This window comes from Nesoenas mayeri (assembly GCF_963082525.1).
Source record: "Nesoenas mayeri genome assembly, chromosome: 2".
Lineage (NCBI taxonomy): Eukaryota > Metazoa > Chordata > Aves > Columbiformes > Columbidae > Nesoenas > Nesoenas mayeri.
In genome coordinates this window covers 73588931-73614185 of record NC_137543.1, presented here as the reverse complement: position 1 = coordinate 73614185, position 25255 = coordinate 73588931, and the positions used below count along the sequence as shown (strand labels likewise).

Genomic DNA, 25255 nt, shown 5'->3' with positions numbered 1-25255 from the left:
TTGGTATCAGTTATTCGCATGAATGGCACTTTGACTTGTCTGAGAATTTCAGAGGCTGGTTTTGTCCTGAAAGCAGCCCGTTCATCCTAAGAACTACAAACAATCTCAGAGCTCCCAAAAAAATTTATTAGTGGAGTGGCAGCTGTTTTGACAGTGGAAGTTGAAACCGATGTTCTCCAAATTTGGCTGTACTCAAATTTGTACTCAGAACTGATTTACATCCCACTAAAACAAGAATTTCATACAAATAGGTTTAAAAAAACCTCATTTTTTTCCTTCCCTCTACACTTAGGAAGTGGCTTTTGAAAACTTAGCAAGTTGACCTCAAAAGCAGAATTTTCAAAGCTGGTTTGTTTACAAACATAGGTTAGGAGTGGAATTGGATTTACCTTCAAATATTACTGGCACATTCAGAGCATAAAAGTTTAAAAGATACTACTGTCAGCATTGCTGCTGTGGCAATCTAAGTGGTTGCTAATGTAAGATTAAAATAAATCACAAACGTTAAGTTTCTGCTATATCCTAAAATTGATCTGAAGAAATTTTACTGTCCCAAAGCCTAAAAACCAAATAGAATTTATGAAAAATAACTGCACTCCCCAGACAACAACTGTCTCCAATAGAACTTATGAAAAATAACCATGCTCTCCCAACAACAATAACTCTCTCCCATTTCAGTCTAAGCCCACTCTTTTGAAATTATGGACGTATTAGATACAGAATATTCAGCACAACAAAATCACAGAAAAGATTAAGTTGGAAGCCTAGCCCAACCTCCTGCTCCAAGCAGGACTAATTTCAAAGCCAGACCAAGCTGTCCAAGGCTTTGCCTGGCTACGTTCTGGAACCTCCAGGCATGGAGATTCCTTGACCTCTCTGGGCAGCCTCTTCCACTGCTTAACCACTCCTGTTTCGAGGAATTTCCTCCTTACATTCAATTTTTATTTCCTTTATAGCAGCTGGTGACGGCTGCCTCTTGTCTTTCAACTGTATATTGCTGAGAAGCTTCACAGTCCTCCTTCAGTTTAGGGAGAGACTGCAATCAGGTCCCTCCTTACCCACATTGCTTTTGCAAGGTGAACAACCCAGTTGCCTCCTCTCCACCTCACACCTCGTGTGCTCCAGAACCCCAGCCCTCTCCATGGCTCTTCTCTGGACCCTCTCCAGTTTGCCAATCTCTCTCTTGAACAGGGGGCCCGGTGCTATGGCACTGGCCTCACAGAGGCCGAGCAAGGGGAGCAATCACCTCCCCAGTTGGGACGGGCCGTACACCACACCACCCTTCAGCTTCCACTCCTTTGGCTCAGCTGGACCCCGGAGCAGCAGTCCTGACAGCGTCTTATGAAGCGTCCCGTTGCCTCTTCCACATTCACTTCTTCCAGCTACTGAAAACTTTGTGCGGTGAATGTGCAATGTACAGAACATATATCTTTGGCTGAAGTGAAAGATGGAGAGAATACAGACTTCCAAGAGGGACTGTGTCACTTCATGACCTGTGGTGACATTTTCTTTTACTAAAAAAATAAAGGAAGTCCAAACTATTTTTCACTGATTATGATTGTTCTTACAGGCTTTTGTTTTGATGTCTTTGCTCAACGTTATGGTAACTTCCTCCCCCACCACTCAGCGTGCATGTGTGTTTTCCTAACCAGTTTAGACCCCACATTTTGAGGAAAGTTGAGATTCCCTAGTGTTCTTACAAGGCCCAATCTAGGTCTACTGAAATTAATAGGTTGCTTTTTTGGATCAGGTCTGGAAAGTTAATTGCAGTTACTATACTAGCCTAACTAATCCACCAAATAAAGACTGCTCAGGACCTAAGAAACTGCAAAATGACAATTCAGGAGAAAAACATATTGTCAAGCAAGTATCTAAGTGAGGCTTGACTTTGTCCCTATTGATACTGACGGATAAAGAAAAGCCCTGAGATCATTCCAATAGGTTAAATATTGATTTGGCCTAATTTATCCCTAATTTATCACCCACTGAATGATCCAAGATGAAGTTCTCCCTCAGAAATGTGAGGAAGGAAATAACTAGGTCATGAAACATGCTCTTATGAAGGGGCTACAGATTAGCAGCTGAATGGAGACCAGAAAGCACAGACTTTGTGTCAACTGAGAATTCAGAGGAATTTCTGGCCCCTGTCCCATGACTCCGCAGCATCACACAGAGCGGATCCCTGTCAGTATTACCAGGCCACCCTCCTTGCTGGAGGCACAGCTTCCTACTTGGCCAGTTTGTATTTGCAAAGTCCTATAAATTTTGGGTTCCCTTTGCAGCCCTGCCACCAACTATGTGAGTTTTGGCAAACAAACAGTGTCAGAGTCACTTGTGCTTGAAGGCAGTTTCCAGTTAAATTCCAGGTTCTCGTATTTTCTTGCAAAAACTGCAGGAAAAAGTTTGTTTATGAAAAAAAAAGAAAAAAAAAAAGGAAATATGCTGAAAAAAAAACCCCAATGTATAATGTCAGTGGAGGTTAGAATTAGGTGAACATACATATGGGTGCACACAGTCATCAACCAATCCCACATTTCACTGAATACAATCCTTTTCCACCTGGTTTTTGGTAGCTTGAATTTTTCCATTTTATGAACTTCCCATTTTATGTCCCACATCATTTTTTAAAGTCAATATATAGTAACATTTTAAGCACTTCATATGCTATCAGAACTACAAAGTAAACTAAACTGTAACAGCATTATTTCAGACTTCTTGGAGAAATTGACTCCGGAGGGCAGCGGTCTTTTGCAAGAAAAGTAACTACAAGTTCAAACAGAAAAGTGACCTTTGCCTGTTGCTACAAGTATGTCACTGGAGGGGATTTGGCAGTGAGCTCTTTGCTGGGAGGAGTCACTTGGCATTGGTGCTGGTTTTTGAAAGAGCAGAAGAAAGTAGAAGTTGGTTTTCTTAAATGATTCCCTACAAGGAGGACACGGAAGATACTTTCCAAGAGCCGGTTGCAAACCGAGTTTTACCTGTGTGGAGCACTGTCAGATCCCACGCTATGGCAGCAGGTGTTCCTTACAGGGCACATTTCTGTGCCACACGTCGCATCTGCTTCGGCTGAGTCCGTGTAGCCATTGACCAGCTTGATGTCTCTCGACTTCACACTGTCATTTTGTGAATCCAAAGAGACTATGTCGGATGGGGAGCTCACCACACCCGAGTCTTCTGTGGTGTCCTCAGATGCAAAACAGCTGCTTTCTGATGCTGTTTCTTCCACCTCTGATAGCTCCAGTACCACGTCATCCACTACATAAACATTAAATGGAATATAGCAAGGAAAGTTAGTTAAAAGTCATCAGTACACAAATCAAGCTATTCCTTTGTAATTGGAAAAAAAAAGAAATAGTATATAATAGTATTTGCATATAGGGTAAAGATTATTTGAAAAGTGACAAAAAAATCTCTCTTTGCTTTTAGAAAGGTGGCTTGCTACACCTGTCCCGTGGAGTTCGGATTTTTTACCTTTCATATCAAATCAGTTTCCTTACTTCTATGAAGGAATAACTTTCCAGGGACAGTTTCTTGGGGAATTAGACCAAAATTTAAATGATGTGGTACAAGAAATCACTCCTGTTATTGCTTCTGACAACATATTCTCGTTATTCCTCTTCCACGCTGCCAAACAGGTCATGACATTTCCAATAAGAAGTCTACACACAGGTAAAAATGGGCAGCATTTCCTTGTCAGGACACTGAGCTGGTAAAGTAGATCTACTGTTGGCCCACTGGATGTCACTTCATTTTACCATGCTTCATTTTCCTATGTGTTAAATGGGAGAATAACAATCATCTCTTTTTTCAAAGCATATAAAATCTACTAGTAAGTATACAGAAAAGTAGACACTACTATGCTCAAAGAAGAACATTTTCCAGCATTTAGTCATTTTCAAAGGAGATCAAGGGATATGCCCTTTGCACATTTAACTCTATTAAAAGATTAGACACAGAACAATTTTTCATACTCTGTTTTAGTTTGGTTCCTATGAGCTACTTGGGTGTTTTTGTTTGCTTGTTTTTAAATACACTTTTGCTATTTCCCTTCAGAAATGTACAACTCTACATTCCCTCCTGCAATCATGCCATTGAAGAGAAACTCCCAAGAAGGTCAATAATTTCAATGACTGAAATTCTTGAGTGACTTAAGACAGAAGCAAGCCCAAACAAACTTATTTTGATCAAAAGAAATCAATAAAGACTAATCTAAATGTTTAATTTGGAATTATAAGTGTGCTCCATTCTCTTCTTCAACCTCAGTAAGCAAAAGGAAGATTAAATAATAGTTTATGGTCTGATCCTGAAGACACTTGTGGTAGATGTTAATTATATGAGAAGTTCCAGGTCTACAAGTGTGACTAAGACTAAACATACACCTCACTGTTTTTTAGGGTCAGAATCTACAACTTTTTGAAGCACACATGAAGCTACAGCTCAATAAAAATGATCATCAGAGTGAAATACTTCTATTATGTTGCATACACAAAAGTATTTTCTTTAAGTCAGAGAACTGAAAACAACTTTGTCAAAAAATGTCATAGAAAAAATTTCGAAAGGGTGTAGCTTAGCAATGAAGCTCTGAGTAAAACTAAAATAAAAATCAAACCAACATTCTCCTTGACTGAGGTTACAAGATGCCATTAAGTACTGAAATTGATTTCTGACAGCAGAAGCAATAAAATTCAGAGGGTTACAAATCATTATTAAAGTTGTAAGTGCTGTCAAGAAATTATATTAATAATACAAGACGATCCAAAGACTCTATTGTGACTTTGGAAGTAATGTTACTTGATTTATTTGACCTTATTTTCTATAACATTAGCTCTAGGTTCCAGATTTAAGCCAAGATATCATCCTGTTTAAAAATGGCAATTATATGAACCAAGTTTGTGTCACTGAATGGATTAGTGTATGCTCATGACAAAACTGCAGTTAGGAAAACACCAGCATCAAGGAGAAATATGAATAATTTTGACATTAAACACCAAATCATAAAGGCCCATAAAAATTGTCAGTAAACGAACAGGTAAGAGAATATGGCCTGCTTGGCTTTCGAACAAAAAAAACCCAACAGTAACAACCCACCACCAAAGCATTAATAAAAGGCACAATATATTAAGAAGAGAATAAAGTAGGATAGCAAAGAAATAAATTTAAAGAGTGGAAGTTGAAGAGTGGAAGCACACGGGAAGATTGCGAAGCAATGCACAATGCAGTATACCTCAATGCAAAGAGACCTCTATATAACACAGGCCACGTCTGTTGTCACCAGGGTGCCATAAATGACCTCCACCCTATAGCTGGCACAGCCATTTATAACAAAATACTTGCTTCCAGTTCCTGACACCAGGATGGCAGGCTTTTCCTTCCTAGCTGTCTATCTCATTTCCTCATCCTCTTCTCGCCTGCCTGCAACTATTTCCTGAATCTTTCTGCTCATGGATTCAGATCCTTTTGGTCACCCAGCCCCACTTGCCTCCTGTAGTAACAACACCCGAGCCTCTTCCTGATGCAATTCAGAAAGATGCTCTACAGCAGAATCTCCATCCCCCAGCCCATTCTTCCCATATATCAGCAAACAAAGTGAAAACCAAATCTCTTATTAATCAGGGCCCACATGTGAATCGATCCTGATCTGCTACATCTAGATCTCAGCAGCTGAATTACCCAGCCCAGTGTAAGAACCTCCTCATTCAACACCAGTTTTATCCTGAAGTATGTAACTACAGAAAGACACCTTTCTATTCAACAACTAAATTCCCTGCACTTAAGCAAAAACAAACTTTCTCCCTTTCTTCGAGTCTATCAGTATTGTCAAACCGCTTCCCTAATCTTTTATCCTCACTGAGAAGATCCATGAATTTTTAACAGAGTTAACACATTTGATTGCTACTACTACTCGTCTGAACATGAAAGCACCCACATAAAACACGACTGCTACAGTTCTGTGTCATGTTAACAACCTTGTTTCAGCTAAGAGCAGCACTAAAACATCCCTGTTTTAAAGTTGAGCCATCCTTGGATGGATTAAGTAAGAATCTATTCCTCCTCCTACATGCTTGATTAAGTCTCCACTGGTGCAAACTGAAGATGCATTGGCACTACTGGGTAATGATACATGACATGAACAAAGCCTCCTCAGCTTCACTGAATGGTCTTGACTTCAGGAATCAGAAAATACCTTTTAAAACTTTCTAATTCTACACAGAGAACTGGGTAACGTTCAGTAGTAGATGTGATTCTGCCTTGTGATTTTTGCCTATTTTTTCTCAGCGGGAATGCACATGCAGGAAACCACCACACACGAAGCAGAGTGTGGTCACAACAATGGTGGCCACTGAGGTTATCTGTTGGTCAAATAAAGAAATATCTCAACATTTGTTTCTCTCTTCTCTGTCAAGACACTACAAGATTTCAATATGGGCTCTGATCTTCAAGACCTCATGTAGACATACTAAGGTTATGACAGAATGTTCGGCAAGTACTTCAGGATTGGACACACAAATAACAATTGCCACAGATAATACATTACTGAAACACTGATGTACCTCAGAAGACTCGTGGTGTTCCCAAATATATAGCAATGCCAAGATCTCTTTTTCAGTAACATACGACCCTGTTCACTAGCTTCAAGTGGGGTGCGGTATTGAAAGGGGTGTAGAACTTGGCCCGTGGTCTCCAGGTCATACTGAAGTCTCTCCATGGGAAATCTCACCCCCAGATGAAATTGGAGAGTGTCCCTCAATGCCCTGCATTGCCACTTACCTACATCCTGCTCCAGGTTGCAGACTGTTCCATACCAGAGATCTCCCCTGCTCAGCATCAGCGGCACTGCCGCTGCACAATTAGGTCAACCACAATTTACAAAGGCTTTCTTGGCGGATGGGGGGCGGATGATGACTGGGATGTCTGTTTGCAAGAATGTTGCCCGTGATCATCAAGAGGGAAAGAGGAGAGTAGCTCACCAGTAAAGAATGTGAGCTTCTTGTTTAACACAAAAGAGATCTTGTCGCTTTAATCTCAATAGGCTGTAAGTAATTAGGAAAACACTGAACTCCGAGTTTTGACGAGTCATATCTGCACTTGTGTAGTTTGATACCGCATATATGTACACATTACTCATACAGAATGCCAGTGATGGGGAGATAGATAAACCTCACCTGGTTTAAACGCTAATCAGCACTTTCAGAAATGAAGACTTAATTCAATAGCTGAAGACTACCATGGGTAAAATAATCTGATTACTACCATGAATATAAACACCACTGACTCTGAATGAAATTAGAATCGGACCTAAGTGTTCAAAAGATGCACATCCTACCCAGACTTAGATCAGTCATCAAAGCCCAAGCCATCACTCTGAGTCCAATGGGCACAGGGTCTAAGTCTTTTCAGGCTGTAACTGTTTGCTAAATGCTGTGACCTCCTGGTTTTACAGCTCTGTTGGTGTTGTACTGTCACATTCAGTAATGACAGGAACTGTATAACCAAAACAGTAACAGTTGATTTAACCTTAAATGGTGAATAATCTGAACTTCGTAATGCTTTTAGAGATGCAGAGTTCCTCTAATTCCTCTGTGTTCTTGCTAACAGGTTGGTAATTATTTTCCAATTTCTTTCAGCACTTGTTTCACTGCCAAAAAACTTTCTTTTCATGGACTAAAATTGCATTGCTGTAGTTCAAATGGTCTATTACAATGAAGATGTAAAAAATATTAAAACCTTCATGATGTTAAAGAATATTAATTCTTATAATGATTCCCAAATTACAACATAATTATTTCACTGACAGTACTTAAAACTTCTAGCAAGAAACACTGTTCTAATTATTTGTACTAGCAGTAAAAAAAAGACCAGTATTACAAAAGTGTACATTTTTTCATACACTTGGAAGAAGGTCGGTAGAAGAAATGGGAAAAGAAAACATTTATCATGGCAATGATTAACAGAGATTATGAAAATGGACAACACAGGATTATAATAAGACTTTTCACACAGTTACAATGTGTTCTGTTTCCACTTCACTCATTTTGCTCATTGCTAAAAAACTTGTACGTAGAGACAGATGCTAAAAACCATTCAGTAAGCAGTTAAAGCACAAGACAGAATGGGAGGACTTCTCTCTATTTATCACAATTAAGATTGTTTTAATCCAACATGCTTCTTAGTGTATTTGAGCCTATATGCATACTTCCTTTTGTTTTTTAATTAAAAGAAACAAAGAGAAAATAAATGACTACTGTTACACATTAACAATAGCATGGGGGCAGTGGGGGAACAGATGGAGCTCTGAGGAACTCCTTCTCTCCCAGTTCCAATAACTGCTTTGCAGAAACTGAAGGTGAGGCCAGGAAATGCTGAGGTGAGGAACCATGCTCTGCAGCTCCAGCCCTCCTCCAGAATGAGGATGTAGAGCAGCTTAATGTTGGCTCAGCTCATTTAGGTTACAGAACCACAGAATCATTTAATTTGGAAAGAACCTCTGGAGGTCACCTAGTTCAATGTCCTCCTCAAAGCAAGGCTAACTTCCAGCTTAGCCAAGGTTGCCCAAGACCCTGAGCAGCTGAGTTTTGAAAAACTCCAAGCATGGAGACTCCACAGCCCCTCTGGGAAACCACGAACCAGTCTCTTGGTAATGTTTAATGCTTCTCCCCATAAAGAACATTTTTTTATTCCAAATTGAAATTTTTCTAGCTGCAACTTGTCACTGTTGCAGTTTTAGCCTTTTGCAGTGGATCCCAGAGAAGACTCTGTCTCGCTCTTCCTTTTCTTTCAGATGCAAGACAGCATTCAAATTCTCCTTACCCCTCCCTTCTGCAGGCTGAACAAGCCCTGTTGCCTCAGCACTTTCAGGTACACCTTCAATGCCTTCTGCTTTGGTTTGTCGCTGTCTTCTCCTGAACTCAAAACTGAATCAGTTTTTGGACAATGGACACAGATGGGGCTTCACGGCAGCCAAGCAAAGGGGAGCAATCATTTCCCTTGATCTGCTGGCTCTGCTCTTGCTAGTGCAAGCCAGCCCGTGGTTAGCGCTTCATCACTGTGAGGGCACGTTGCTGACTCACACAGTCCTGCATGTGACTCCCAGCTCTCACATAATGAGACATTTTCGCATCTCCTTCCTAGTCTTATGCCCCACGCTCATGTTTTCCAACAGGTTCTTTAATTGCAAGTCATTCTTACTGCACAAAACCTGCAAACAAAAGTAAGTCCATTCCTTTACACGCTAGCAAATAACAAAAATTAGAAGACCCACAAAGCACATGTCTCACCAGACATATAATCAGAAAGCTACAGATGGAGTATTATTAGATACACCCTGTGAATATTCAGCATTTTCAAGCTCATCAGTTAACTTAGCTACCTAGACCTACTGTCCTATGGTTGAAAAATAAATGCAGTGTGGACTGACTTAACCTGCCTTACCAATGTGAAGTACATAAGCACTTCCCTTGAGGTTAAACCTGTCTGCTGTTGGTTAATATCAGAACACAAAGGTAACTTTTTACAAAAGCATTTTTGGCAATGGTGTTTCCTACACCAAAGGCAATAAAAGATAGGCTCAAGCCAGGGAGCAGGAACTGAAGAGTATCCCAGTACCTCCACTGTTTTGTCCATGTACTAGTGACTGTCAAGGTCTGTGCACTAATGTTTGATTTTCCGTTCAAACCTATGCTGAAAATTATTGTGAAGTCTCTCTCTCAGAAGAACACTAGGTAAGACTGTCTGCTGGCTCTTCAAAGACTCAGAGGAAACCACCACTTCAAGCAAATGTCTGCTACCCTCTCCCACTTCAGACCTTTATTTTTACCACCTGCCAAACAAGGAAAGAAAAATTTCTGAACTAACGCAATACAGATTTTCAGACAGGGGAAATTAACATTGGACTTCATTATCACCATTTATTTCCCACAATCTTTTCTTCAATGACTGAAAAAGCATCTCTGGCCTCTGCAAAGCCCATTTGACAAAGAATGCTGTTTGTATTGCTAAACTGCTTTTCACCCTTTCCTTTTCGGCACTCTCTTGAACCTACTAGTTGCTTGCTTTTATAAAAGCCTTGTTTTGAGGCTCTGACAAGTCCACACCATAGCCAGTAACCAGCCTTCCTTTTCCAGAGAGATCAGATGTCGCAAAAGCGACATGAAGAGCGAAATGCTCTTTGACAGGAAAAGGATTAATGTGTCAAAGTAGATCCTTCCTTGATTAGCTGGAGAACATTGCCACTTGGCTTGGATAAGGACAGATTTTTAAAAATGAGTCAGCAGTCTGGGTTATTTCCTTTCACACATGGTGAAGTATAATGGCGAGACCTTCGGAACAGCTCCTGGTGTTCACTATCTGGAGTTAACAGCAAGTTAGAACGACTCACAAGGTGCTCTCCTGCCTCTCGTCGGTCCTTAAGTGTGAGGAGGGGGGCAGTCTGGCTGGTCTGTGCACTTCAGAGGAGCAGGACAACATGGAAACATATTTAAGAGCATATAATAGACTTGCACTTCTTAAATCATCATGTGTAACGCTGGTAACATGCTGTGATCAACGACAGGGCTCTTTGGAGGCCTTTGCAGGAAAGGAAAATCTAGATCTAAAACCAGACTGCCCAATATAAGGAGCCCGGTGAAGAAATAAACCTCTCTCCATATTTTGCTGCAAATTACTAGTCTTAAGTGACAGATTTTGGCAATTTGCATCCTTTACAGAGGCGGTCAAGCACACTGCTGAATCTAAACAAATGGACTGTGAAGGTGATTTTCATGAGCCACCTTAGAGAACACACCCTATAAAATTGCATGAAAAGCACACGCAGTGTAACAACTAAAACCAGAAATGATTAGTGCACCTATGCAATAAAACAATGTTTTATTAGGTGATTTTTAAGATCACAGAAAAATGGCCATTTGCTCAACTTTTCTTTTTAAACTTCACCACCTTTCCCTCTTGTGCACTCTGTTCTATCAATTCATTCTCTTCCTTAGTTTGTCTGTTAACAATTCAATGAAATCTCTACTACAGTTTCATATTTCTAGCATAATCCAGAAGAGAAAAATATAGAACACTTTTGCATTGTAAATATACTTCTCTTCCCCAGAGACTAGCTGCCAGCAAACTCAGCAAAGAGACAAAAAAACCCAACCCAAAACCAAACACACATACATACACAGACACTTGTGGGATTTAAGAGCTCTTTCTGTAGTACAGAGACACTATTCTACTCATAGTTGTGTATTTATTTCAAGTTAAAAGTGAGTTAAAAGTTAGGAGGTGTGGAACAGAATCAGGTCAATCTGTAATAATCTATCTATTACTGAAGACATGAGGTATTACACACATAAACATAAACAAATTTGGAAAGCTGCTTTCTGTTTATGGGGACTTGCCTTGGGCATATTCATACTTCCATTGAGAACTGCTGTATGAATGAGAAAAAATACTTTTAGAACCTTCCTAATAATGGAGACTTACTAGGCAGTAATGGCAACAAATACTGGTTTTGCTTAACACCAAAAGCTAAGAGTGAACTCTAGGCTGGAGTGGCAGTTAACAAAATGGGATTTCATCAATCCTGTAAATTTTTTTCTTATCCATCCTCACGGCACTTCAGTCCATTCAGATCTGTGATAAAGCCCTTCAGCTCCGCCATCAGCGCATCCATTATTTTCCCTTACATCACCTTCTATCTTTGTAAAGGATAGTATCTATAGTATCATCTGAAGTCAGACAGAGCCCTGAGAAAATTAAACGTTTCATGTACAAACCACCTAACTTACAATTAGGACAGCACAAAATAACTCTGTTTAATTGGCCAAAACATGCTTCAGCCAAACCACCAATAACGTAAATACTTTCACAGAAGATTTTCAGCAGCTAGCTCCAAATATAAATATGAAAACATTTTCACGCACCTCTCTGCTATAAAGACACAAAGCTTTACTCTGATCTCTTTTGATATACATAACCGACTCTTCTTGGACCTCCTCAGTAATGGAATACCTGCGTCCTCCAAAGTTCAAAGAACAACAGGCTTTTCAGTATACTTTTGCAATTATATTTTTAAAAATATTTTAACCTAGAAAAGCATGCTTCCATTCTGAGTTTAGTTATCTTTTTACTGCACATTCATGCTTGATTACTCTGCTAACATATTTCTCATAGCTGTGAAGACATCCAATGATGTCAACAGAAGTATCTACCTGGACAGACACTGCTTAGAACACCTGAACACTTCTCATCACTATGGTGTTTTGCCTCTGAAACTGCCCAGTGAAGAAATAATTATTCTTAGAATCACAGAATCTCCTGAGTTGGAAGGGACCCACAAAGGTCATCGAGTCCAACTCCTGTCCCTGCGCAGGACAACCCCACAGTTCACACCATGTGTCTGAGGGTGTTGTCCAGTCTCTTCTTGAACACTGTCAGGCTTGGGGCCATGACACCTCCCTGGGGAGCCTGTTCCAGTGCTCCACCACCCTCTGGGGGAAGAACCTTTTCCTAACGTCCCACCTGAACCCTCCCTGGCACATCTTCCTTTTCTTGCAGAGAACAAAACTAAGCACCAGCGTATGCTAAGTATCTCCCTGAAGATCTTGTGCGATAACCTCCACAGGGGTACGTATGATTTTCAAAGGGCAGTTCCTGGGCACTCTGCAGACCAGACTCCTGTGCTGGGACGAGGGCAAATCGAAGGCAGTGAGGACAGGACAGTGAAACCCAAGCACACTCACCACCTAAAACATTGCCAGGCAACCTGGGGCTAAGCTGGCAGCAAACACCCATGGCCATGCTGCAGAATCCCAGAAAGGCATTTGGTTGTACGGAAGGATGGCAAGAGGGAGTCATCTTTCCCAACAACACAGATGTAGCCAAGAAATCACTGCATGGGGCAAGAATCAAATGCAGGGTTATCATGAACTCCACTTCGGGCTCTAGCCATGAGGTTCTCCTTTTCAGTAGCACAAGCTGAAGCTCTCCCTGGGAGCCCAGTAAGGAGGGGAACACTGGACACATGAAGAACAAAGTGCTCATGGAAGAGCTCTGCTGTCATGCCATCATTCCTCTTTGACAGCAGATGGACTAGATCATATTATTTCAGACATAAGCAGAGATGGGAATACTTAAGTGAGAGCTGAATTTGGCCCACTCTTTCACAGTCCTTTTGTGAAGTCAATTATCTCATCAATCCTGCTTTGCCCTGGGGCTCTCTTTCCCTGTTAACTTGAAACACCAGGAGGAAGAAATGCAAACATGCAAGAGTGGTAACTGGATGTTATGCTCTGTGCTGATTTGCTGATAACAAAATGTTAATGGCAGTGTCATCTCTGGTGGTATGGTGAACAGCAGCCTGATGCAAGAAATAGGTCATTATCTGAACACCCACTTGGAATGAATTTTCCTCTTTCATATTTTGCGCTGTCAGCATCAGATCCTGTTTTCAATCCAGCAGTTGGGTTTTGCCACTGACTTCAATGGGTGCAGGATTGGGCCTCTCATTGATTGAAATGCAAAGCTGAAGCGATCTTCTGCATGGGATGGATCCCCACAGGGAAAATTTGTCTGCATTTTTATTCATGTGAAGCATTTTAAGGCTTTCATTTACACAGTTCATTCAATAATAACGTGCATGCTGTATAATGGGGTACCTGATTAAGCATGCTTAAGTGCTCTGCTGGAGCAGGGCCATTTCTAGAATTCGAAGGTTCAATACGATCATACCCTCAAAACAGACAAGCTAGTTTGAGGAATTTTTCACCTGAGTTAATGGGCTTAATTAGGATCAGTATAGAAGGTCATTTTTCCTCTAGGAAATTTGGAAATGTCTTTGATTTTTTTTCTTTTTAGCCTCAGTTCCTCCAGAAATTAGGTTGAGAAGGTCACAGTGTTGTAGTTTTACAAGTCTGTCTATGAAACTCTCCAGTAACTTTTAAACTGGCTGCCAGCTTCTCCCGAATTAGTCAGGAAGGATAAAAGCCTAAAGTCAAGTTCCAAAAGCCTCATAAAGAGATAGAAGGATAGAGCAAGGTGACTTTCTTCATATATGTGCTGATATAAAAGCTCATTCTCTGTTTTCTACCAGGGATACCTGAGGGAAGGATGCAATGAACAACAGCAAAGCTTCAACCCAGAGTGTGCTGGGGTTTAGACACCAGAGAACCGAGTTAAGGCAGAAGTAGAAAAAAAAAAAAAAAGCTTTGGGAATTACTTGATGGGGTCTGAGGGAAGAGAAGAAGGAAACAAAGAATAAAAAGGAAAAACTCCCAAATCCCAACATCCATTTTGATTTTAAAAACTAGAAAGTGAAGCTTCTGGGGTTTTCTCCTCCATCCATTTTTTCCCTTTTTTATCCATTATTAATCTCTTTATGATCCCTTTTCCTTTCCCTTCTTATCCCTAACTAAAAAAAGAACATTTTAAAAAACCAAACCAAACCAACAAACAAAAAACCAACCCAAAACCAAACAAAAGGCACCTCCTCTTTTAGACTCCAAAAAACCAGTTTTGTTTTGTTTTGTTTTTTTCCTTAATAACAGCACACAAAGATTGTGTTTGGAAAATTTTTTAGCAGGTGTTACTGGTCACTTTGTACAGTACAGTTTGTACAGTAATGCCCAAACATTATCTTCATTCTCTTGATTGCAAATGATTTCATCATGAGATTATAAAACTCTCCTCTCACCTTAGAGTGGTCCCTATCAGTCCAGCACAGAATCAAACTGGTGGTTTCTTATTACTCTTCGCATCACAGCATCTAAGTTTGAAGACTTCTGTCTCCATTGCTTTCAGTCTGCTAATTTTCTCACAGGCACTAATTTGACTCCATGGAAAACCACAAGGAGTTTCCCCCTATAAGGACTTTTTGTGTGAAAAAATGCAATCGATACCTTGCCAAAGCCTTGTCCTATGAACAGCGGCATGTATATAATGTATCCTGGAAGTGAAGAAAAGCCTTTTTAGTACAATCTGTGTCCTTTGTACAAGCAGACTGAAGACAAATGATTTTATGTGAGGAACATCTGAATCCCATTGATCAGCTTGATGAATACAGAACAGGAAAGCTGCCAGGTACAGAGGAAGCTGGGCATGTCCACAAGGGAGTGGAGCAAACAAGCAAATTACAGTGTATGCATGCCCTTTTCATTTTTTTTTTAACGGAATGTTTTCATTTGGAAAACTTGGACACTTAAACCTCCAAGTTTCTTTAACTGACTGGTCAGTTAATCAACATATTATTCTCATTTTGTGAAGGTAAGTAGAGAAGGGTTTTAAAAATACATTTTAAAACGTTATAAATAATCAATATAATGTTCACCTACATTGTGTTTAATCAAAATAAGATTTCTTCTGGGAAAAAAAAAATCTTTCCTCTTTTTGGGGAGAAAGCAGGGTAAGTTTTACCTGTTAAAAAAGAATCATGTCATTCCTGAGTATTGATTTAACATGTCTGAGAAACTGGTAGTACTCAAAAAAGGTTTCAGAATAAAACTGAAATACCAATGCATTCTTGCAACAGTCCCCAAAGTAGTTTCTACTTCTAGCAACACCAGGAGGTGTTCCACGCTGGTCCTCCTACAGCCCTCAGCAGCCCACCACGAGGCTTTCCATACAGCAAGTCAAGTATAAGAATCCGTTTAGCTTCCAAAATGTTCCATCTCTTACGAGCCAAAGTCAAGCAAAGGAACTCCTTACCTGAACTTCAAGGCAGTAGACTAGTTTTTCTTCCAGTCTTTATAATTCTTACATAGTTCTTCATAATTCTTATAATTTAAGAATTATAAGAATTCTTATAATTCTAAGAATTCTTATAATTTAAGAATTATAAGAATCCTTAAGTTCTTACATGGAAATCTTGACTGTTACACCTACAGACACACCTTATCAACAGAGCTGTTGCATGTTTTCACTTAGCTAATAAAAATGTTGAAAATATTTCTCTATTAATTTCCATGTTTTTACAAACTGAAAAAAGTATTTTCCCCTTTAGATTTTAACTCCCTGTGTCAAGTGAAAAAAATGAGGAAAGAAACAATCATGAGAGAGAAAAGAAGAAAAATGCTAACCTACATGTTTTAAAAATCAGATATCAATAACAATTTTCATTAGATGCTTGAAGTTAAAACATTAATTGTTTTGTTTGTTTACTCTAGCAAGTAAGTAGGTGCTTCCCTACCAGTCCTTCACTGTTTATGTCATGTTACTGTATATTTAGCTACTTCCACCTTTTAATCACAATAATCTTAAAAGAAAAAAATATTTGTCTGTCACAGTCTTCCTTTCTCATTCTTTCCTTGGTCTTCTTTTGTTTCAGGTCTTTGTCCTCCATAACACCCCACCTTTGCTTATGGTACAGTAGGTTGGAAAGTAATTCTTTTATCCATGCCAGGAGCCAATTATGGAATCCACAAAAGGAGCTGACAAAAGCGACTCTGTCTCTGGTCTCAGCCTTTTGTTCCTTCAGGCCCTAAAACCCAGAAGTGAACGTGCATGGCCAGAATTCTCAATTTCTTAAAAGAAAGCAGGTAGGCATTTTAGTCAGTGTTTACTGACTTAGAAGTGGTAATACGAAAAGCTGAGTATGAGCACCTCTAAGGATGGACAAACACTTTGGTAGGGATATTATCATCTACCTGGAACAGAGAATACAAACATTTCCAACAGTTTGCTTTCTGTAGCTCCCTGTGCACTGCCTGCATTTGAATCAGTAGGATGCTGCACTACAGATGTCAATGCCATTTCAAATACCAACCCTACAGCTTCGTTTGTCCCATACATAATGCATAGCTTCAAATTCATACCCAGGATTAAAGTCCTCTCACACACACACTCATATCATGTGCATGTATGGCTGGACACTGATGTTCAGTCTGGCTTGTACTGATAAAGCCTGTGTCCTTCTACTTGTACGAGCGTGATGGTTTCTTCATATTCCACTATTCAAGTACAACAGAGTATGTTTAAGATGCCACTCAGTTATTAAAGGTACAGCTCACAGAGTTACACTGCTCTTATTTTGACTAAGGAACAGGAAAACAGGGAATCTGGTTTCATTTAGAATAAACATTCACAGTTTATCCACAGACCACTTGGATTGCAGAGCTGGGCTGCAAGGGAATTAGTAGAGAAATGTCTTTACATTTAGTCAGGATGGGAAATCTGAAGCTAAGGTTTATTCCACACTGTATGAAATAGGTAAAAAAAAACAAAAAAAACCAAAAAAACAAACCGTTAACTTAAATACGAGGAAATGAAACTAGAAAGACTATCTGATTCACAGGAGTCTAGTCCCATACTTAATATAACCAGGAAATATTTCATTATATTTGAAGGAATTGTGTTCTCTTATAGCAGGACTGACTTCTGGCTCAAAGTCTGCAAAATCACAGGTATTATTTCCAATACCATGTCAGGAAGCAGAGATGCAGTACTGCATCTCCTTCTTCAGAACTTTCTCAAGTCATGAGAAAATGAAGCAGATCTGGTGACCTAAATTTACAATTTTCTTATTAGAACTGAATGGGAAAAAAAGTATGCTTCATGTTCAAACAATATTCAAGTGGTATGAAGGACTCATTAGCTGATACCTATTCAGCAGGTTATCAACTTTTAAAGTAGTTCATTCTTGCTACTGGGCTTGATCCTTTCAACAGTCATTTACCACTTGAAGTTAGAGCATCACAGAAGAACAGACGATAAATAATGAATAAAGCAGCTGATTCTTGCACAGAAAAATACAAGATCACCTTCCCCCTTCTCCACCTCAGCAAAAGTCAGCAGAGTTTATTACATGTAAGCTCTTCTGGATAAACAAAGTACTAATTACACCACTTTTTGTTCTCTCAGCTTCACATAAATTCTAATGGTGGATTTCTTTAGCCATACAGGTGATATAGAGAAGCCTATCTGCATACTATATGTGAGATATCTGATTAAGAAGTGTGTGAACAGTGGTAGCAAGTTTGTCTCACTGTTCTCGAGGGGGGAGTTCATAGTTTTGCAATGACATTAGAAAACAACATGGCTGTAATTTTGGAGGGATGGAGTAAGTTACATTCTGTCTTCTAAAATAACATGTATTTTAGTATGGAAAGTTAAATGGTGCCTACTGCATGTGCTAAATATATATTGAGAGTCATGGCAGTGACTGGAAGCCAAGTTCAGAAGACAGAACTGCTGTCTTACATACACACACATGGCCCAACTCACACAAAGAGACACTTTTATACTGGGATGGAACAATAAAAGGGGCTTAAACTGGCTGTTAACCTAAACAATGAGTGTATGAGAATCATGACCACCAAGTTTACTTTACAAATGCAGAATACAGGGACAGATGATGAGTATATGATAGATTAAATTGTCACGTGTTTAATAAATAAATGCATCATAAGCGTTTCCAATTTATCATACAATTTGGACTGGAGGATTTCTCTACCAGTCGCTCTCCCTTGGGCACTCTAGATGCCATGGACAGCTTTAAAGACTTGCCGTTAAAAATGAACAAAAGGAAATATTTCATTTTGCATTAATCTATTTGGACTATTCTCTCCATATTTTACTTTTTCAGAATAAGTTTCAGTTCTGGACCAAAGATAAAAATGGAATGAGTTCAAAGTTTAGTATTCTATGGTCCTGTCACTGGAAAAGAAAAAAATCCAGCTGCTCAGTGAAAAAGACAACATTCATTTCAATAATCAGATATTTCAATCTTAATGAAAAAAAAAGGAAGCATTACATGTAGAAAAGACATTTAAGGATGTTTGTAGAGCCTCTCGATCTTAGATTTTAGTATCTGAACGTCTGACTTGTTTGTAATGAAGTCATTTGTCTGTGAAAGAGGGTGAATGGTGAATACCGAAACAATTTACTCATGCTTTTAAAATTCTAAAACTCAAGTTGATAAACTTTTCTAGCACAACACATCTTTCTATATGGGCACTAAATTTGACCTGCTCCTAAGCACTTGTTCTGAAGCACATACACCAGCCATATGCACTAATTTCCACACCTTGGACACACAGCTGCTACAAATACAGAGGCAATATCTATGCAATGTAACAGCCAACCCAACATGCCACCATCCTTTTCAAGAATGCCTGGAGTAAAAACGTGAGCTTGCATCTGGAAGATGTCATCACTGTGGCACCACCTGCAAATATGATTTTATTTTCATTTTATTATTAGTGATGAAACCAATTTAAAAAAAAAAAAAGTCTAGAAAAATATTTATTTTTCTTTTTAGTTGCTGAAAAGAACAACACAGTAAACTAAGTTTAGTTTAATGCATTCTTAAAGAACTGAAAATCTTTGTATAAGTGTGGTATGTTTTAGCCTAAAACTCACCTTCAGCATTATTCTTACTTGCGACCTAGCGCAGCTATGTGACAACGTCGGCTCCCTCTGGTGGTCAACATAAAAAAAGTTCTACATGGCCATTCAGTAAAATCCACACATCAGGAAGCTTAATCTAATTCACCGGATTTTGTACGGGTGGACCACATTCATCAGGTATCAGAATGAGTTTAACCATAAATTATGCATCTGTTCTTACTTCCTAAGAGCACTGAATGTCATGGACATCCGAGTTGTAATACTGGAACTTGTTTTGATTTATAATCTATCTATGCATCTACTTGTCCTCCTAAAAGAGCTCAATAACATTTTCCATTTGTTGTTCTTGTTTGTTTGTTTTGTTTGTTTTTCACCCCAGATATCTTACCATGAAGGACAGTATTTGAGCCATGCTGTTTGGTAGATAAATCCTGAATACATCAAATGAGTTTCTTAATAATTTTGGTAAGAACATTATGGTAAAAAATTATAGTAAAATGCTCAATTTGTTATCAACCTCTCCATGCCATTCTCGGTTCACTTCTAATGTTTCCATGGTTAAAATAAATGGAGTAAACCCAAGCCAATGTCCTTTCATATCACTGTTAACCTGAAACTCCATCAAACCTACCTAAACTGACATTTCTTCCTCTCACTGAAAACGACAGAAAAACTCTCATTCTCTTTCAGAAGTCAAATCGAGGTGACGTTAGAAATCCCGCGTCAAAGCCTGGACCAAGCAGGGATTCCCCGACTGTCCCTCGGTGCTGAGCTGGCGTTTGCGAACCGAACTTCCAGCGAGTTCATGTTCCCATAATCACACACACTATTAATGAATCAACAGTTGTGAAACAGAGTATCTATGTAATTCCACTGAATAGATTTGGGTTTAATGAGTGTCACCGAAAGTTCTTTCCCACACTGTGTATAGTAATGGGAGGTTTTAAATATACTAACGCTATAGTATAAGCATTATTTCTTATAATTAACATGATTTCTTGTAAAGATGCAGCAATTCTTTTTTTTTAAAGTTCTTTTAAATACTGTATATATACCTAGTACTTACAAAATTGTAAGAAACAAAGGTTACGAGTTAGCATAAGCAAGGATTTTTCTTTTAAATTTGGAAAGGCAAAGCTGTAAAGCTTAAACTGGTCAGTAAAAGATTTTATGTAGAAATTTCACAGAAAACGTTAATTCTCACGAACATATTTTCAGAGGAAAATTTTGTATTTTAATACAAAACCAAAGTAAATTAAGGATGAGCAATGAACTTTTTGAGTTTTTACCTAGAGCTTTTAAGAGTTTGAGCAGACCGGCTATAGACAGACAGCTTTTCACAGTGAACTTTTCAGCTATGTGGAGAGGGGTCATAGCTGTACTCCTTCAAAGCAAGGAAATGTTTCATTGAAAATGGAATTCTATTGAAAACTAAAACTTATTTTAAGCTAAACCAGTGTCAATGCAAAGAACTGCTTTTACAACACACTGTACTTCTACATCGTACTCAATATAAAAAACTTTGTTTCACTCATTATTCCATTCTTATACTAGTCTGAACACTATGGGACATGTAACTCTGTGAAGTTACAAATAGGATGTAAATAGAGTAATAAGAATGGGAAAATTAGGCTCTTAATCTTCACATTGTGAACATCTACTGTTTTGTTTTGCTTTTTTTTAAAAGACGACTTACAATTAAACCATTGTCCTTTCTTAAGAAGCTATTACAAAGTACCTGGCAGCACAGAGAGTTCAATTCTACTTCACTTTTATTAGAAGACCCTTAGGGTATTACGCACACTTTCTGAAGCATCATTTAAAACTTATTAACTGCATGTCATGTTTGTATTAAAAATTGTAAAAACCCTTTTTAGTCATGTCTCACATTATCTGTAGGAATGCTTTGCTTTCTTATTCTCCATTTTGCCTACCTGGAAAGGATCCAAGATGAGCACGATTATTTGCTTGAGGGTAAAACAATAATTTTTCGTCATTTAAATTAGAGTTATGTATTGCAACTCACTCATTTAAATAACATAAATGTCTTAAATCACAGTACATGTAAGGTCAGAATAGTTCTGGGTGTGTGCACCATTGCAACTCACAAAACCTATGTTCATAGTTCAGAATGATTAAAAATACATGCCTTATGGGCCGTTCACACATAGAACTTTCTTCAGCGTGAAGAAGTTTTTGCTAAGTACAATCCTATAGCTGATATTTTAATTATAGCTCACTGAACATTCCTAGTACAACTGTAAAAAGGAGACTTGTGAAATGAGATTTATCTTAAGCAAACAGTGCTTGCATCTTTTGTTACAGAAATAGAACACACACCTTGATTTCCATAGGATCTCTCCAGCATAAAGATAAAATTTCTCATACTAAGCATCAGGATGATGGGCCGAAGTAAAGCCTATGAATCAGTGCATTTGGTACTTGTTCTTATCATTCCTTTTATGCCCACTTATAGACCCATCAGAACTTTGTTTCTTTTTTTCTCAGCAGCTTGATTGATAGACAAGATATAGAAAGAATCTTCCACTTCAACTTGACTTGCCCATGCCCAGTTCTAGTTTTGTTCCAAAGGAAGAGAACATACGCAATGGAGGAAAAATATAATATATTAGAGAATGTAAAATGTTATACCTAGGATAACACGAAAAAAAAATGTTTTCAGGAATTTTTGCATTAAATCTTCAGACAGTATTGAAAGAAAGACACCCTGCCCCAAAAACACACTCTTTGAAACACCAAATCAAACTAAGCCATGGATCAAAACAAAGAGAATCTTTTGAAAAAGAACAAACAAATGTATGGATAATCTTTCTGAGGCTGATATATAGATTTATATAACACAGCATTCAGTTCTGGAGCATACATCTCACAAATGAATATGAACCACAGCCAAAAATAATCAATAGTAATTAAAAGAGAATGTGCGAGTTGAAAGAGAAAGGAAGCCAGAATCTCAAACAGAGAAAAAAAGGTTCTTTTCCAGCAGGGGAGGAAGGAAGGCAACAGAAGAATCAGGGCAGCAGAGGCAACAGGAGGTTCAGAGGTATGAAGGTCATAGGAAGAGGCAAAGTCTGTCAGACGCGCTTGGTATATGAAGGGAATGATGCACAACAGTAAACTGTTGAGGGAAAAAAGACAGAATTATAAATATTGTGTAGGTCAGACAGCAGAACGGCTAGCATGCTCAGTGGTGTTCAGAATCAGAAGCCCAAAGGAGGTGCAGGTGCATGGGCACACGTATTAAAATTCAGAACCTCACATGCTCTGAGACTGACCCCCTGGGTTCACGTACAAGATAACTCAATTCCAACAGCACAACATCTACCAATATGCAGCATGTCTATGAATTCTGCTTTATTTGGCCTGAATTTTAATTATTCAGAAGGTGCAAGATAGATTATGTTGGAGATTCAACTTCATTCTTTAGCCTTAGATCAGGCCGGATGAGTAAGGAGTGATGGTGGTATAAGCCTCCTAAGTCACACTTGCAAGTTTTCTTGCTTTGAAGACCATCTTTAAGAAAGAAAAGGCTGGGTCAGTTGGCAGATGCCCTCTGAGGCAGTGCACTACGACAGGTCAGCAAAATCCCCTACTCAGCAGCCTGAAGTTCTCAATTAATTTAGAACCCTATATAAGAAAATATAGTTTCCTCTCTGTGAGCGTCTCTACCAATTTTTGCTTCAAGTTAACAAAGTCCAGCCCTTAGAGACTATTCCTAGTGACTGTGAAAGACTAGCTATGTACCTATGCAGACTGAAGAATTATGACCAAATCGCTTGTGAAATTGTCACAGCTTTTGTCAAGCGGCTTATATTACCTGTTACTTTATTAATGATATAATGAAAAACATTAAAAATTTGACATGGAGACAAGGCTCCTTTCTGTTCTCCTTATTCCTTAAAATTAGCCTGGTATTATCCATCAACTAGTAGTTTACATGTCATCTATATAAAATAACCGGGAAATGCTTATACCCACTCTTACGGCCCTTTCAAACTTTGTGGTTAAGTGATGATTGATTATTTTGATCTATAGTTAAAAACAAAACCAGGTTCAAATAATTATTTCAATCTTTTAAAGACAGAACACTTTCTAAAATTTAAAAATCCATCAGTTGTCAAGCCTTAACCCAGTGCAAACCCTGAGCTCACTAGTGCTTTATCCAGTGTCAAGAGCGAAGAATTCAACTTTAGCATCTGACTCTACAGGAAGGTAAATTGTTTACTCTTTGGCAAACAGCTTTTGATTTCTTACTACATTTCTTAATGATAGTTCATAACAAACCAAATAAAGTGCTAACCATGGAGGTTCACAGAAATATTGCATTTATTCTAAGGAACTACTAGAAAACATTTCCAGACAGCATTTTAGCTGCTTGTCTAAGTGCAGAAGTTTTTCAATATGTGCATTCTTTACCTCAGGTAAGCAGGACAGAGCTTACTACTGACTCATTTATTAGGAACTTCACAAGCTACATGACACAACCAAACTCCATGCAAAAGAGGTGACAATCTCCATTTCTGCATTTCCAAAGTGCAGTCAATCTCAGATTCGGAGGCCAAGAACGACCAGATTAGTAAGATAAGTAAGGAGAAAGTATCTCATAAACGTATCATTTTAGACAACATGCACACAACATGCAGCTAAGGGTCTACAAGACCAAAAGTTAAGAGGAAAGGTCATGTGATGAGAATAAAAAGATTAAAGAGCAAAAACTGTTAGGAACAATTGTACTCGTTTGTGGAAGAGATTCTTACCATTAGAGCCAAAAAAGCCCAAGTATCTTACTAAAGGCCCTATTCATTAATGACTTAAACTCCACATAAGTTTGGAAAACTCCATGAAGAGCAATTACCACCATCCTCGATGAAATGGAAATTCCTCAACATGGGTTTCCCAGGGTACAAAGGGACAACTGCGTGCTTGCTGGGAAGGAATGAGAGGTGAGGCATGGTGTCCCACACACAGCGGCAGATCGTAAGGAACAAGAACTTCAACTCCACATGATCACAGAGTTTTAATTTCTGAATGGAAATCGCCTATTGTGAAAGACAAACTGCTGCTAACAGTCACCCACTCAGCAAACAAGACCACAATCCTCAGAGAAAGCTGTTTTGAGAGTGATTCCAGAACAAATATGCCTTTCATCAATAACTGGCATCAGTAGCTTATCCTCCTTCCCACCTTGTTCCATGAGAAAACATATTTACTGAGGTTAGAGTGAGGAAGACTGAAAATGTTGTTCTTTGAATCTACCGCTAAGGTCCTATTTGCACTGCTTGAGGCATTCTCAGGCAATAAAAACATTGCAAAACTCTGTTCTTAAACTGCTCAATCGCTACAGTATCTAAGCACCTTTCAGAATGCCATTGGGCAATATAATTAGCATCTGTCATATGTGCTACTTTCTCTCATGGGTACATCTATATACATTTCTCTTGTGTAAGTCTATGCACGTATCTTTAGGCAGAGCACAGCATAATTATAAAGCTAAACTTGTCCCCCTCCAACACTGATGCTTTAAGTCTAAAATAAGCACCCACTAAGCACTATTCTTTTGCTCTTGGTAAACTGAGGATAATAAAAGCTCATGTTATGTTTCCATGTACAAGCTTAATCAAATCCTTTTGGCTGGGATATTATGTTTGTTTAAGAGCAAATGATCAGACTGATAAAATCAGAGTTGCATTGATTAAAGGGTATTTGATCACCAAGGTAGATCAGGAAAGCATTGCAAAATCGTAGTGGTAGAAACTCAAAGGAAGCACAAATATTAATGCAAAGAAGGCCACAAGGGATTTTTAATAAAGAAAGCATTGTAGGCAAGCTGATGGTATCTAGGGAAAAAAAAGGGGGTGGGGGTAAAGAAAATTGTAAGTATTATATGATCCCTGTGTATATGCTGGTAAAA

The 25255-nt window shown here is 38.7% G+C and overlaps 1 protein-coding gene across 1 annotated transcript in view; it reads right to left on the bottom strand.

Moving 5' to 3' along the window:
• COBL (cordon-bleu WH2 repeat protein) overlaps nucleotides 1–25255 on the bottom strand; it is a gene marked incomplete at both ends in the record, with an annotated part of 160113 nt that overhangs the window by 18235 nt on the left and 116623 nt on the right. The window contains one exon of the mRNA XM_080364156.1: nucleotides 2979–3273. Within this exon, the coding sequence (XP_080220282.1) occupies nucleotides 2979–3273 (295 nt within the window). The remainder of the gene's footprint in view (nucleotides 1–2978; nucleotides 3274–25255) is intronic.